The sequence below is a fragment of the Schistocerca gregaria genome, chromosome 2 (assembly GCF_023897955.1).
Source record: "Schistocerca gregaria isolate iqSchGreg1 chromosome 2, iqSchGreg1.2, whole genome shotgun sequence".
In the NCBI taxonomy this organism is placed as follows: Eukaryota; Metazoa; Arthropoda; class Insecta; order Orthoptera; family Acrididae; genus Schistocerca; species Schistocerca gregaria.
This window is the reverse complement of record NC_064921.1, coordinates 691185584-691203002: the sequence shown is the minus strand read 5'-3', so window position 1 is coordinate 691203002 and position 17419 is coordinate 691185584. Positions and strand designations below refer to the sequence as shown.

At 42.8% G+C, this 17419-nt stretch overlaps 1 protein-coding gene across 1 annotated transcript in view; it reads right to left on the bottom strand.

The window, feature by feature from the left end:
• Positions 1 to 17419, bottom strand: part of LOC126334775 (ATP-binding cassette sub-family C member 4-like) — a 286690-nt gene that overhangs the window by 198212 nt on the left and 71059 nt on the right. The window contains exon 4 of the mRNA XM_049997363.1: positions 406 to 610. Coding sequence (XP_049853320.1) covers positions 406 to 610 — 205 coding nt within the window. The remainder of the gene's footprint in view (positions 1 to 405; positions 611 to 17419) is intronic.

Sequence of the window (17419 nt, the reverse complement as noted above, 5' to 3'; positions counted from 1 at the left end):
GCAGCATCTATAAATAGGATCAGGATGTCATATAATTGCAGCCCCCCCCCCCCCCACCAACCCCCACTCCGCCCAACCGTGTATGACATAAGGGGAAGGCCGGGTTCAGCCCGGTGTTGCTGTGATCGCTAGCAACTAGCGTGCGCAGCCAACCGCTGGGGCCGGCCGCGGTGGTCTAGCGGTTCTAGGCGCTCAGTCCGGAACCGCGCGACTGCTGCGGTCGCAGGTTCGCATCCTGCCTCGGGCATGTATGTGTGTGATGTCCTTAGGTTAGTTAGGTTCAAGTAGTTCTAGGGGACTGATGACCACAGATGTTAAGTCCCACAGTGCTCAGAGCCATTTAAACCAACCGCCGGGTGATGGAAGAAAAGCACAGAAGAGCGCTGCGCGGCGCGGCGGCCTCACCTTCCTGTAGATGAGCGAGCAGCAGGCGGTGCGTACGCGCATCCCGGTCCGCAGCGCGTCCAGCATGTAGTGGTTGAAGAGCAGCGCGCTCAGCCCGGTGGCCGCGACGACGCCGCCCGCGTACAGCGCCGCCACGTGCTTGCTCATGGTGCGCGGCGGCGTGAAGTAGTCCAGCAGGTACCCCAGCAGCACCGGCTGCATTATCCTGCCACACCCACACCGTTCTCACTCACCACATACAATTTTCACTCTCAAGCGGAGTGCACGCTGCTCTAAATCTTCCTGGAGGATTAAAACTGTCTGCCGCACCGGGACTCGAACCTGGGACACTTGCGTTTCAGCGGAAAGTGCTCTGTCGACTCAGTTATCCAAGTACGCATTCGCGCAAAGTACACTACTGGCCATTAAAAATTGCTACACCACGAAGGTGACGTGCTACAGACGCGAAACTTAACCGACAGGAAGAAGATGCTGTGATGTGCAAACGATTAGCTCCTCAGAGCATTCATACAAGGTTGGCGACACCTACAACGTGCTGACATGAGGGAAGTTTCCAACCGATTTCTCATACACAAACAGCAGTTGACCGGCTTTGCCTGGTGAAACGTTGTTGTGATGCCTCGTGTAAGGAGGACAAATGCGTACCATCACGTTTCTGACTTTGATAAAGGTCGGATTGTAGCCTATCGCGATTGCGACATTGCTGCACGCGTTGGTCGAGATCCAATGAATGCTAGCAGAATATGGAATCGGTGGGTTCAGGACGGTAATAAGGAACGCCGTGCTGGATCCCAACGGCCTCGTATCACTAGCAGCTGAGATGACAGGCATCTTATCCGCATGGCTGTAACGGATTGTCAGCCACGTCTCGATCCCTGAGTCAACAGATGGGGACGTTTGCAAGACAACAACCATCTGCACGAACAGTCCGGCGACGTTGGCAGCAGCATAGACTTTCAGATCGGTGACCATGGCTGCGGTTACCCTTGACGCTGCACCACAGACAGGAGCGCCTGCGATGGTGTACTCAACGACGAACCTGGGCGCACGAATGACAAAACATCATTTTTCGGATGAATCAAGGTTCTGTTTACAGCATCATGATGGTCGCATTCGTGTTTAGCGACATCGCGGTGAACGCACATTACAAGCGTGTATTATTCATCGCCATACTATTGTATCACCCGGCGTGATGGTATGGGGTGCCATTGGTTACACGTCTCGATCGCCTCTTGTTCGCATTGACGGCACTTTGGACAGTGGACGTTACATTTCAGATGTGTTATGACCCGTGGCTCTACCCTTCATTCGATCCCTGTGAAACCCTACATTTCAGTAGGATAATGCAGGACCGCATGTTGCAGGTCCTGTACGGGCCTTTCTGGACACGGAAAATGTTCGACTGCTGCCGTGGCCAGCACATTCTCCAGATCTCTCACCAACTGAAAATCTCTGGTCAATGGTGGCCGAGCAACTGGCTTGTCACAATACCCCTGTCACTAGTCTTCATGAACTGTGGTATCGTGTTGAAGCTGCATGGGCAGTTGTTCCTGTACACGCCATCCAAGCTCTGACTCAATGCTCAGGCGTATCAAATGCGTTATTACGGCCAGAGGTGGTTATTCTGGGTACTGATTTCTCAGGATGTATGAGCGCAAATTGCGTGAAATTGTAATCACATGTCCGTTCTAGTATAATATATTTGTCCAAGGAATATCCGTTTATCATCCACATTTCTTCTTAGTGTAGCAATTGTAATAGCCAGTAGTGTATGTAGAACCTCTGTGAAGGCAGCGGAAGAGGTATTCGAGGAAATAAAGCTGCGAGGGCGGGTCGTAAGTCGTGAGTGGAGCCCACTCGGTAGATCACTTGCGCGCGAAATGTTGCAGGTCCGAGTACCGGTTAGCCGCACAGTTTTCGTCAGCCAGAAAGTTTCAGACTGCTGTTAGTCTCTACTTGTTGTCACGAGTTAGACCCTGAAACAATTTTTCAATCTTGAGTATATTGCTCAGAAATATGAATAACTCTTTTTGTAAGATTGAGCTCCATTTGGAAATTGGTACCAAAATTGTGTAAGACATCATTTATAGAATTTTTTTTTTTACCAAGGAAGCTGCAAATGTCTTGTAAAAGATATTAATACTACAGAAAATTATGGTGGCACAGTATTTTGGCCAAATATCTACTCACATTCACTGCAGCTATACTCCGTGAATCACCTTAGGGTTTATGGCGCGTGCTATTTTTCTACTACAGTAGCTTCATCATTTTCCTGTTCCAATTGCGAATTCTTCGCGGGAAGAACGACTGAGGGTAAGTCTTTGTATGAAATTGAATCTCTTTAACTTTTTATTCCTTGTCTTTTCGCGACATACAGCTTGTAATGGTTCTTTATTTACGTGACCGTTACGGCACTCCAACCCCAGTTCTCGGTACCAGTAATATCGTACTACTTTTCTGCGAAGTAACAGACATATTTTTGTGACAATATTCACATTTGGTTTTTTTTAATGTATAGGTACTCCGATGTATCGATATATTACAGTGACATGGTTCTTGTGTGTATTCATTTCTGTGAGACTGTCATAATCTTTGACTTACTTGTAACCGTTTTGGCACGAATGGGCACAGAGCAGTCTTTGTTTCGACTTGCAGAAGTTAAGTTGTTATTTCGCTTTGTAAAAAAAAAAAAAAAAAAAAAAAAAAAAAAAAAAAAAAAAAAAAAAACAGTGAAGTCCTATGTTTGTTTAAAGTAAAATTAAATATATGAAGACTGATACAAAACTGTTTTCTTGGTGATGTGACAATTAAGAAGAAGTATATGTGAATTTACAAGAAGTTTAATAAAAATGTGGATCGTGAACACCAAGTCAAAAATTATTTCTACCATACCATTGTTCTGATCTGGGATTGTTTGATCATTAAGAATTTCCTGAAAAACGCGTTTGTTAGGTCTTCAAATATTGCTAAAATACAGATCTGGACCCTTTAGCAGTCAAAGTGGATTCACCCTAGAATCAAAAAGATGAGCCATAACAACTTAGACGAAATCTACGTGGGAATCCATTCAAGATAAGTGCCAAAATTAATGACTTTTTTACAGTGACTTCATTATTTTCATTCTGATGATACCATCAACAGTCAATAACTTGGTTGTTGCCCGATAAAGCTAACATATGCTGCGTGAGCAGTGAGCAACATTATTAATCTGATTTCTAACCAAATTTGCAAGTGGGGGTATTGTTAGAAGCTGATATGTACGCTGTTGAAGGCCATCACCAATTTAAATATACATAAAAAAGTACCGAGCGAGATGCGCGAGAGGGTGCAATGGTTAGCACACCGGACACGCATTCGGAAGGACGACGTTTCAAATCCTCTTCCAGGCCATCCTGATGTAGGTTTTCCGTGATTTCCCTAAATCGTTTCAGGTAAATGCCGGAATGGTTCCTTTGAAAGGGCACGGCCGATTTCCTTCCCCACCCTTCCCTAATCCTATGCGACTGTCGACTTCGCTGTTTTTGCTCCCCTCCCCCAAAATCAACCAACCAAAAAAAGTGATTGTATGCCTTCAGGCACTCAAAATAGATAAGTGGTGATCAAAACGTTTCCGTTTGAGGGCGTTGCTGCAGTGTATATGCAACTCAGCGCGACCCCAATCCTCCTATACAAGCATCGACATGTAGACCAGGGATCAGTGTGGCATTAATGCTTTTCCGACGTGCGTGCGTGCAATGCGGAAACGGGAACTACGACGACGCTATTACTAAATGTGGCCAAATAGGACCAAGTTGCTGTTGTTCTTTTCCTAGAAACCGGAGGACAAAGACACCTAGACATGAACCAGAGAGTGAAGAATGTGTATGGGGCAACAAGCCTATTGGAAAACCATCATTGTGGCACTGTGCGCCAAAGGGTGCGGCTGCTTCATGATAACGCACGTCAGCCGCGCGGAGTGGCTGCGCGGTTAGAGTCACCATATCACGAATTGCGCTGCCCCTCCGGCCGGAGGTTCGAGTTCTCCCTCGGGCATGGGTGTGTTGTTCTTAGCATAAGTTAGTTTAAGTAGTGTGTAAGTCTAGGGACCGATGACCTCAGCAATTTGGTCCCTTAGGAATTCACACATTCAATAGTACAATTCAGTTCAATAACGCACGACACCACATCGCAAATGTAGTAATGCAGAAGTTACGCCAATTCAAGGGGAAGACGCTGAAGCACCAGCATACAATCTAGATGTCTTCCCATGATATTATCACGCCTTCGGTACCTTGAAAACGGTCTTCAGTGATCGATGATTCCTGTCGGACGACAATGCACAGCAGGCAGCTACCGACTTTTTCAGACAGCGGGGTAAGGTGTTTTACCAAATGGGTATCTTCATCCTGGTCCACCGGTTGGATGCTTGCTTCAGTGCTCGCGGCAATTTCGCCTGATTGGCCCTCGAACGGAAGCTTCCTTATCGCCCCTTATACAACCGATAATACATCCACACTTACACATAGATTTCTGAAGACACTGTACAAGACTAGGAAAAGCCTATTTCGTACCAATTTTATGTACTATTTCTTTCACGTATTGAGTGAGGGAAAAATAATGATCAGTTCGCCTCTGTATGCACCCTATAATCTTTGCAGATGAAATTGTAATATTGTGGAAGGAGACAAAATAACTTTGATCATCGGTTGATTGGAATGGATGGCATCTTGAAAGAAGTTTATAGGATAAGTACAAAACAGTAAAACAAGAGTAATGAAGTATAGTTTAATTAAATAAGACTATGCAATCGAAAATAAATCAACGAAATGAGACTGGGAAACTAGTTGGTGAATTTTGGTGCTTGAGCAGCAAATTTTTCGAAAAACAAAATTGTCGTAGGGTCTTATAGGACGAAACTGCTGAGGTTATCGGTCCATAAGCTTACGAACTACTTAATCTAACTTAAACTAACTTACGCTAAGGACGACACACACACATGCCCGAAGGAGGACTCGGGTTGTAAACTGAAAGGGCGTGTGGCCAGCTTTTAAACTAAAAGTGCGACATGCGATAATAAGCTTGCCGACCTAGCGCCGATGCGGGACAAAGGCGCAAGAAAAAGAAAAAGAAGGAAATCATCTGTGAAAACATTTGTCTGTATTGGAGACATATACGGAGGTGAAACGTGGACGATCTGCAGTACAGGCAAGAAGAGAAGATTTTTAAATGTATGGGACAGAAGAAGGCTGAAAATTAGATTGGTAGATCCGATGACTAATAAAGAGCCACTGACTCAAACTGGGAAGGGTAGAAATTTGTGAGACGACTTGACTAAACGAAATGATCGGTTGACAGGACACATCCCGACGCACCAAGAAATTGTCACTTTGGTGGTGGAAGCAATTGTGTACAGTAAAACTTGAAGAGGGAGACGAAGGCTTGACTGCAGGTAGCAACTTCCAATGGAAACAGGCTGCAGTACTTAGCAGAGATGGAGAAGCTTGCACAGTGTAGACTACTGTGGACGGATACATCAAATCAGTCTTTGGACTGAAGAACACAACAGTATCAACAGGAACGCATCCTAATCTCTCTTACTTTATTGTCATCATCCATACGAGAGATACGTGATAGTAGCACCAGAGTTGTGATACAGTTGTCCTCAAATACAGATCCTGTAAATATACTGAACCGGCTTTCCCATGAACAACATCGCCGGTCTTCCGAAGATTGTTATTTAAGTTGCCTGCAGATACTTTCCTAGGGGTAATGCTGACCTGTTACGATCTTAGCAATGGATCTCTGCGTTTACTCGACATATACTGTTGTGCCTACTAGAAAATGAACCCATGAGCTGGAGCAGTACCCTAGAATCAATCGCGTTACCGTTTTATATGTGATTTCATTTGCAGGTGGACTGCGTTTTCACATAATCTTTTCAACAAATCGAAGCCTTCAGAATTTTAGAGTGACGTACTACAGATTTTAGTGTTTGTCCCATTTAAGTTCGTTTCTTAGTCTCTCTCTCTCCTCTCACCCCTCCCCAATCTCTCTCTCTAATTGTTTAGTCGATTCCGATTCTCCGTGATTCCACGAAGTAAAGCACGTCAATTTCTTTAGCCCTGTACAACTCCCAAATACTTTGCAGACTGGAATCCATTGCGTCTGTGATGCCATCGATCTGTCACATCATTTGTCGCCATCTTCTCCTTGTGTCTTCCATCTTCTCCAACATTAAAGTCCTTTCCAGTGAATCTTTTCTTCTCATGATGTGCTCTATCTACAGTTGATTAGTTTCCATTTCAGTATCATACTTTCCAGGGAGCGATATACTTGTGTTTGCTGTAATACTGTCCTATTCGTCCTTTTTGCAGTCCATAAAATTCTAAGGTATTTCCTCGAACACCCAAACCCTTCAGCCTTTCTTACGGTCCATGTCTCATATGTACGTCAAAAATGGAAAGTATCTGTATTTGTAAATAAAGAATGTCATCGACTTACAAGTTTAGCAATCATCTCGCAGTTGGATGATATTGAGCTATTTCTCTTTCTTGTGGGTGTTGTTCTGCAATTATCCACGTTTAGAGAAAGCTGCAATTCATTACAGAATGGTCTGGGGTGTTCGTTTTTTTCCGCGCGCTGTGAGGGAGTGGAATGGTAGAGAGATAGTATGATTGTGATTCGATGAGCCTTCTGCCAAGCACTTAAATGTGAATTGCAGAGTAATCATGTAGATATAGATGCAGGTAGCACCACATCTCCTGTAGGAGCGTACACAATTTCTCTGTTTCTGTTCAGCGTCTACTGCTTGCTTGCATGCACTACTAATGTTATATCCGCTGGTTGGGTTAAAGTTGTTACCGTTGATTCTTATTACCGTAACCGTTCTTTCGGAAAACATACTTTGGATGGTTAATTTCGGAATCAAAGTGGCCCTCGTAAGAACCAGTTGTAGCTCTGTACATCAATGTATTTAAAGCGGATATCTTCTGGACTGGATGGTGGAAACTGTGGGTGCTGAGATATGAATCAAATTGCATCAATCTACTGTACACAGAGTGGCCGAGAGACCCATCAGATTTCTTTGCACAAAAGATTAAAATGGCCACATTCCTTCTCTGCCGGCTTCGACAGTAAACTAGATGCTTGCATGCGTGCTGTTCATGTTTTCAAGGAACTGCTAAAGAGCAGCCATGTGGCTACACCACAAAGGTATCGTCAAAATAACGATAAAATGAAGGACGAAATGGAGCCAAATTTAATGCCTATTGCTCAGACTGCTTCATAAAGAATTTGGTCACTGCCGGAGACTATGGAAAATCGATAGTTATTCCAGCAGTCGTTTCATGAATAATCGTGTATTTTCCTGTAGACAGTAACTTCGTAAGCTAAGAATGTAATAATGCTAATGACCCCATTTGATGAATTGTTTACTTACATTAAGATGATTAGTGGAAGTACTGTGCTTCTATGGAGCACACAGGGTGTAAGTTTCGTTTCATTTCAGTATTCGCCTCCCAATACAACGTACTGAGTTCCATTAGCATCTATATAACTGTACAACTTTCGTGTCTGTGCACTGAAAAATTTGCTAAAAACAGATTGTAGATTATGTAGGGAGCGCAACAGAATACAATACGACCATTTTTAAAATCTTTGTCTGTCTGTTTGAACATGCTAATCTCTAGAACTACTTGCAAATTTTCATGGTGTTTTCACGGATAACATGAGCGTAGTTTGGGGCGGCGTATAGGCTTTCCTTAATCAAAATCGGGTCACAGAGAAAAAGATGTTTAAATTTAGAGTTTTGGAGTCAGTTCAGCTTAGCAGTTCGGTGTTGTAAACGGAAGAAACAATAGATGTCACTGTTGGTTTCTTAGTACAAGAAAGAGCCAATAGATGCAAAAAAAAATTTTTCTACTTCAGCGAGCTAAGAATTTTCTGAAGTTTACGTCAGCGACAGAATTAAGAGCTGCAGTCTTACCTTTACGAACAGAAACTAATACTGACTTTGCTTGGTTAAGATATACAGATTTACTGATATTGTTTTTTGTTTTAAATACTTAACTAAATCGCTTTGCTTCATACGATAGGTTTATTTTTATATTTGACTTCTTGGCAAGGAAAGACGAATTTATTGAGTCTGCTATGTGATTTGTGTGCCTACTTATTATATTTTGATTTAGTTACGAGTAAAAATCGCTAGGAAATGGCTGTGTGGTGCTCAATACACTGGAAAGGCCAAAAGGCAGAGGATTACCCGGTCTCAAGAATTCAGTGAAGATCGGGAGGCGAGACTAGATGAAGCTCTAGAATATTAGGCTTTAACTCTCACCTTGTGAACTCTTACTGAAAGCCAGGCACGATGTAACTCTGATGAATAGTGTCATGCATAGCCGTACGAAAACTGTGACGGGAATATTTAGGAATGAAGTTAACAGCATACCAGGTCTGACCGCTACAGAGACTAAAAAAAGAGAAATGTGGATATCAGGCCACTCAACATTCAAAGATATTCAGAGTGAAGAAGGCACCGGACCCTGACGGAATTGCAGTTTGGCTTTATATTGACTACGTTGCGGAATCACACCCTTTCCTAGCTCATATTTATCGACAATCTCTTGCACTGCAAATAAATTGTATAAAAATGTGCATGTCACCCCTGTTCACAAAGTTGGTAAAAGTTCAGGTGTGTTGTATTGGCAGAAGAGCCAACACCGTGTTGCAACTGGAGGGCGAAAAGCACGCGTTTTAGCTCACGCAAGCTGGCGTGAGGAGGGAAGAACTATACTGACGTGAGGTCTGGAACATGACAAGGAATTATAATTCAGAAAGCGGACGTAATTAGTTCGATGCTTAACTTTAATCCATTAATGATGAACGTCGCTGTTGACGGTACATGATTCATAATATTATTTGTTCAGATTATAGTAACTGAATATGGCGCCTTGCTAGGTCGTAGCAAATGACGGAGCTGAAGGCTATGCTAAACTGTCGTCTCGACAAATGAGAGCGTATGTAGTCAGTGAACCATCGCTAGCAAAGTCGGCTGTACAACTGGGGCGAGTGCTAGGGAGTCTCTCTAGACTAGACCTGCCGTATGGCGGCGCTAGGTCTGATAGTGGCGACACGCGGGTCCGACGTATACTAACGGACCGCGGCCGATTTAAAGGCTCCTACCCAGCAAGTGTGGTGTCTGGCGGTGAATCCACAAGGTGCACACAGAATACAGATTAATATCGCTGTTGTTCTTCTGTTCAAAATGGTTCAAATGGCTCTGAGCACTATGAGACTTAACATCTATGGTCATCAATCCCCTAGAACATAGAACTACTTAAATCTAACTAACCTAAGGACAACACACAACACCCAGCCATCACGAGGCAGAGAAAATCCCTGACCCCGCCGGGAATCGAACCGGGGAACCCGGGCGCGGGAAGTGAGAACGCTACCGCACGACCACGAGATGCGGGCTGTTCTTTTGCTGGGGATCCTAGAACACATTCTAACCTCAAACATTTTGATCTTCTAGGGGGAGAACAAGATTCTCTCATATAATCAGCACAGATTCGGGAAAAAAAAACAACTCGGATGTAGTGGAGCTTCTTTTCTTCATACATATTATCTTACAATCAGCAGCAAAAGGTGAAGAAGCAGACACTTAAGATTTCGGAGAGGCGTCAGACTCAGTAACCCATTGTCTAAATGCAACCAAGATACGATCACAGGGCAATGCATGCGTAAATAAAACTCATTGGAAACAGAATCACGTGGTACTAAAATAATTTTCCAAACTGAACAAGTTTCTATGCCACACAAAACACATTAGGCTACATAAAATGTGTCTAGAATCATGCAGAAAAGTGGAACTTTTAATATGCACGTTTTTTACGTACCTTTACTCATGTACGCTCGATGTTCACTTCCTGTATATTGCACAATACAATACTACAGTATTACACTAAATACACTAATTGATGGATAATACGGTATTTCTATATTTTTACTGTAACCGTAAATTCGTCTGTTTATGTGCATACATATAGTGCCAGTGTTTATTTGCTTTACATTTTACTTTTTTCGCCACATATCAAAGAGGGAAATCTGTTTGAATTTCCTGTTCAAATGTGCTGTTTCTACCCAGTTTTGCACCATACTGTAGTTCCATCAGCTTCGGAGAATGTGTGTGCGCTACAAATTGCATAACATCGTTTACGCATGTAATAGATTCTTGAGGCGTATTAATATTTCCAGAGACATTTAGCTCCTTTTCTTCTTCCTATGCTTTCTTCTCATCACCTTCTGCGTTGCGGATTTCTGTTATATCTGTTGCCAAAGTAAAAGTAGAGTGAGTTGACCGAAAGACATCACTTCGATTATACCCATTTCGACCACTTAAAATGTTTTGGATTGAATTAATTCAGCAATTGCTGTTGAATTTTCTTCAGTTTTGATGAGTACACAAGAGTCTAGTTCATCACTTCCAAAACCCGTTTTATTGGAGCACTTAGTGGCCGTTTCGGGCTTTATTCCCCACACTGCCAGTCCAGTCTTATTTACTGCATCCAAGATACTGTAAACACTGGCTTTGCACGAGCGAATGCGCTTTAGACTTCTTCAACACTAAGAATAATAGACTGTATCAAAAATCGCCTATAATCGGACTTGAATGTGTAAATAATCCCGTGTTCCATGTGAGGCTGGTTGCAACCGGCGGGAACCAAGCCAATTCCATATTTGATAACCTTGATTTTCGGGTGGCAGGTTGCACTGTCTAGGAAAAGAAGAAATTCTTGAAATTCTTTTTTCATTTTGACATTGAAATAGCCCAGTCACCATCCACGCCTTTTTATTACTTCACCTTGGGACTGGAAGTCTACTGACTTTTATGTTTTGAAATAACTGTTTTTTTTCTGTCTTTCTAATAGTCAATAGCTTCTCTGTTTCACTTTACACTTTTCCACACGGCAGTATAGTGAGTTTTTCCTGGGATATTTCTTTGCCGATGCACTTTTCACTTCGAATTGCTCGAGATATTGAAGGCAGTGAGCGATAAAACAGTAACATTTCATAGGCTTTGAATATGTCTTGCGGATCATAACTCGCATTTAGGCTGTGTGGTATTGTCTTACATTCCGTTGCTAAATTTTCCTGCACATTCTTAACTTCCTCACATACTTCATTCCACACAATGTTGCGTCTAGCTTTGAAACTATCCAGCCATCTTGTAGATGCATTAAACTCCTCATTCCCAAGCTCATTAGCGACTTTCAGGGCCTCAATTTGCAACATGCGTCCAGACAAAGGCAAGCTTTTTCCCCTCGCACTTACGAACCATTCCCACACTGTCTCGTTTATTTCATCATTTTGTTTTCATTTGCTCATTCCCTTTACCCATTCATCCCGTATCTTATTCTTGTTTCCTACAGGTTCATAAATTTTTGATTTACCGCATTTGAAACACATTATTCCCCATTTATCTCGATTACCTTAATCTTTTCATTAAGTGTTAACAACATACGAGGGTCGTCTACAAAGTAAGTTCCGTTTCTATTTCTATCCGTGGCAGCGCTACGATCGCAGTTCCGAGCATGCGCGGCAGTTACTCTGACTCAAGGAGAAGACATGTACGCCATTTTCAGATCGCTACTGCTGACGTGTACACTGTAGTACTTCTTTCTAATGTCAGCTGTAGTTGAAAATGCCGCCGCATCTGAAATCAGATCTGTGATTCGTTTTCTAAATGCAAAGAAAGTTAAACCAAAGGAATTTCATCAGCAAAGCTGCGAGGCTTACGGACAAAATGGTAAGAGTGATTCAATGGTTAGAAGATGGGTCAGACTCTTGACTGAAGGGCGTGATCAAGTGCACGATGAAGAACGAAGTGGACGCCCACCTGTGGTTACTGATGAACTGGTTCACACAATTGAAGAGAAGATTAAGCACAATCATAAGTTTACACTTAGTGCCCTTGCTATGGAAGTTCCGTAAATCTCACGATCACTAATTTATGAAATTTTTACTGAAAAACTGAAATTTCGAAAACTTTGCTCAAGTTTGGTAGCCAAAATTGTTACTGAACAACACAAAAAACAACGGACGGGCAGTGCCCTTCAGTTTTTGACAAGCTATAATCAAGAAGGCGATGGTATCTTTTTTGGATAGTCACGGGGAATGAAACTTGGGTATTGTACGACACCCCTGAAACAAAACGGCAATCAGTGGAATGGAGGCACACTTCATTCCCAACGAGGGTTAAGCTTAAGCAGATCTTGACACCTCGAAAAGTCGTGTGCACCGGTTTTTGGGACAGAAAAGGCATTTTGCTGATTGATTTCTTACCACGAGACTAAACAATCAGTGCACATGGTTACTGCGAGGCCATTAAGACATTGCGCCGCGCAATGCAGAACGAGCGCCGAGGATTACTGTCAAAAAGTGCTTTTTTTCTGGATAATGCCCGACCTCACACGGCGAATGTGACCAAACAACTCTTACGGGAATTTCACCGGGACGCGTTTGATCATACTCCATACAGCCCGGACCTCGCTCCTAGCGACTTTCATGTCTTCTTACACTTAAAATATGTCCTTGGTGATCAACACTTCAACGATGATGACGAGCTGAAAGAACATGTTACCACATTGTTGAATACATAGGCGGCAACCTCCTATAAAGAAGACATACAAAAACTTGTGCCACGCTATGACAAGTGCCTACAGAATTTCGGAAGCTATGTAGAAAAGTAGTTTAATAGTTGTAGTTTTTTGTAGAATAAGTATTTTTTCTGTATCTGTACACGTTTGTTTTATATAACCAAACGGAACTTACTTTGTGGACATACCTCGTATACTTTCTATTCGACATCATACTGTCACTTAGAGTACTGCAAATAAACTGAAACTGGCAGAAAACAACGCAGGCAGTGCAGTTCTTTGGACCGCTTGACCTGCTAGGTTGAATGATTGTTTAAGCCCTTTCACATAACAGCATCGTCATTACAGTAAAATCTTAGTGTTAAAAGTAGTGTAGTTATAGAAATGTAAATAATTAATGTATATTCTAATGCAGTAGTAGTGTATAAGCTTTATTTTGCAATATACAATGCCTTATTAATTAAATCTTAAAATTGCATTCGGTTTCCGCATTAGACACGCTCCATTTTATAATGTGTGGTTATAATGAAAGTGCAGCTACTCAGGGATGTCCTGTGTGGGTTGCAAATTACGTATGGCACTAGAACTTGGTAGATATACTAATGCGTTAACACGGGACCGATTTAAGCTCAAAAACAAATTAGTTCCAATTGTGTCCACCAGATGAAAATCTGGTCCGGCCGGTGTGGCCGAGAGGTTCTAGGCGCTTCAGTCTTGAACCGCGCGACCGCTACGGTCGCAGGTTTGAATCCTGCCTCCGGCATGGCTGTGTGTGGTGTCCTTAGGTTAGTTAGGTTTAAGTAGTTCTAAGTTCTAGGGGAGTGATGACCTCGGCAGTTAAGTCCCATAGTGCAAAGAGCCATTTTTTACAAATCTGGCACTGTACACTGTTTGTATAACGATATGAAATTCACGCTGTCCTTTTACAAGCCATAGCACGAATGAACAGTATGTCTGTCGAAGAGATAACTGTTTTATGCGAACGGCAGCAATTTCAGTGCTGCAATGGAGAGAGCGTCGCTGATTGAAAGGTCTGGGGAGAGGACCAGTGTCATCAGATAGTTTAAAGAAGGTGATAAAGAAATTCGAAAACACTGGTGAGATTGGTGTGGTGCCTGCAAGAGGAAGCGTCATATCCTGGTGGAAGTTATTGAAGAGGTTGCTGTTGGTGTAATTGATCATGCAGCAACACGCCCCAGGTAGGGCAAGAGCTCGCGCAGTGCAACGGGTATTGTCCATCCAATGACCAACAGTACTGAAAGCTTTTAAGTCTGTACAGGATCCAGACCGTGCGCGTCGTTCACAGCAACGTTCTTGAATTTACTTTTGGTTTCAGGCACGGATCGAATATTACGACATGTGGCCAGGCATTATTCTATGGTTGTGACGAGGTACATTTTACGTTAGAGGATGTGGCTTTTCGCGGATGATGCTGTAGTATACAGAGAAGTTGCAGCATTAGAAAATGGTAGCGAAATGCAGGAACATCTGCAGCGGATAGGAACTTGGTGTAGGGAGTGGCAACTGACCCTTAACATAGACAAATGTAATGTATTGCGAATACATAGAAAGAAGGATCCTTTATTGTATGATTATATGATAGCGGAACAAACACTGGTAGCAGTTACTTCTGTTAAATATCTGGGAGTATGCGAGCGGAACGATTTGAAATGGAATGATCACATAAAATTGTTGGTAAGGCGGGTACCAGATTGAGATTCATTGGGAGAGTCCTTAGAAAATGTAATCCATCAACAAAGGAGGTGACTTACAAAACACTCGTTCGACCTATACTTGAGTATTGCTCATCAGTGTGGGATCCGTACCAGATCGGGTTGACGGAGGAGATAGAGAAGATCCAAAGAAGAGCGGCGCGTTTCGTCACAGGGTTATTTGGTAACCGTGATAGCGTTACGGAGATGTTTAGCCAACTCAAGTGGCAGACTCTGCAAGAAAGCCGCTCTGCATCGCGGTGTAGCTTGCTCGCCAGGTTTCAAGAGGGTGCGTTTCTGGATGAGGTATCGAATATACTGTTTCCCCCTACTTATACCTCCCGTGGAGATCACGAATGTAAAATTAGAGAGATTCGAGCGCGCACGGAGGCTTTCAGACAGTCGTTCTTCCCGCGAACCATACGCGACTGGAACAGAAAAGGGAGGTAATGATAGTGGCACGTAAAGTGCCCTCCGCCACACACCGTTGGGTGGCTTGCGGAGTATGAATGTAGATGTAAATGTAGAGTGAAAACACAGAACTGCAGAGTTCGGGGTACTCTTGAACCGTGTGTAATGCACGAAGAGTCATTGCACTCCTCATATGTGTCTGTGGTGTGGATTACCAAGCATTTTTATTCTCGATCCGTTGTTCTTTGAAATTATACTCAGACTGCCTGTCAAGCGAACCGTGACAGTTGCGCGTTTTCGAGACTTCCTTGTACAACATCTGATCACTGCTTTGGAAACTACTGCTTGAAAACAGTATGACGTAACACCTCACGTCACTCTCCCACTGAAAGAGCTGTTCAATGCAACCTAGCAGAAAGTGTTATCTCCTGACGTTTTCCAGATGAATGGCCTGCAAGATCACCTGACCTAAATGCATCTGACTTCTGGCTCTGGGGGTATCTAAAAGAACGCGTTCACCAGGGACACGTTCGGTCTCTACCTCATCTGAAGGCCAATATACAGGAACACGTTGCTCAGATTCCAACGGTACTGCTGCGAGCAACAGTTGACCAAGTCATTTCACGGATGCAGCATCTCTTCGACCTCTCTTGTGTTCATATTGAACAGATTTTGTAAGCGGCGGTAAATAATATTATCAACATTATGCCTTTCTCACTTATTTGATCTATTCCGCTCACGTCCCGTTTCTGCTTCATTACATATGGAAACATTTCTATACGTCTTCCTTGAATTCACAGCGTTAGACTTGCACCTGGTGGCCAGAATTGTAACAATTTTTTTTTCTCAGCGTAAATCGGTTCAGCATTAATGCATTAGAACACCTACCAAGTTTCGCTGCCATGCGATTACAACAACCCTGACTGGATACTTGTGAGTAGCTGCATTTTAATTATAGCTACCCAGTACAAAAAAAAAAAAAAAAACTATATCTGTGTATAAAAGGCTTGGTGTCTACCATATACACACATTACCAGACTGGCAGAGATGCATATTTTTCTGAAGCCTGACGTTTGGTGAGGTAGGATGGCAGTGTCAGCAAGTTTGTATACAGTACTACTACGACTTTCTGATACCACATGACGCTGTCACCTTTATGAGGTGGTCTAATCAAGTTCTGCAATGGAGCAAATATTTGCGCACTAGCTGAAGTTAACACATACATTGTAGTATTGTGTATCAGAAGAAAATCAAGATACATGTACACGCGTTTAAATCAACCGTAGTCTTCGGAAAACACTCAAACGAATAAAGACACTTGTTATCACCAAAAAGTACCAAGCTCTACTTATAAGAGCACTTTTATAACGAGCATACTATTCGAAGAAAAGCCAAAGTTGATCAAAATGGTTAAAAACACATTATTACGCTACGTCTGTTAATACTAGGTTTACGAAACTCCCTAAAATGTGCATAAAGTATGGAATCACGGCCGCTATTTCAGATAAGACAATCTTTAATGTAATTATTTAGGATTGCATGTAGCACAAAAGCAAAAATACGTAAGATGTTTCTAGTTATTCTTGCATTGTGACATGTTCCTTTACTTTTATCTTCCGTCCGCTGTATGAGAAATTACAGCCAAACACGACGCAAGTATTAACCATTTTGTCAAACTCTAAAGGTAACATAGTTATATCAGTTTATCCAGGCTTCCTACGACTGTTTCATCAGTAAATGGTTCAAATGGCTCTGAGCACTATGGGACTCAACTGCTGTGCAAACAGCTGTTTATTTACTGATGGCCGGCCGCGGTGGTCTCGCGGTTCTAGGCGCGCAGTCCGGAACCGTGCGACTGCTACGGTCGCAGGTTCGAATCCTGCCTCGGGCATGGATGTGTATGATGTCCTTAGGTTAGTTAGGTTTAAGTAGTTCTAAGTTCTAGGGGACTGATGTCCTCAGCATTTAAGTCCCATAGTGCTCAGAGCAATTTGAACCAGTTTTTTTTTTTTTTTTGGACACGGTAGGTGGCAGTGGGTGAGTGTGGCAAACAAAAATGTGCGAAATGTGGAGCAATAAATGCTCTTCGGAACAGCATTACTGTGTGACTTAAAAACTTTACCATACATGTGAAAACGCATTTATTGTTGCATTCGTTCGACATAATACAATCTTAGAACGGTTTCGTTATTCGGACTTTAATAACAACGTGTAATATCAAATCCATCAGTTTTAATCTTTCAACGTGTTTTCAGC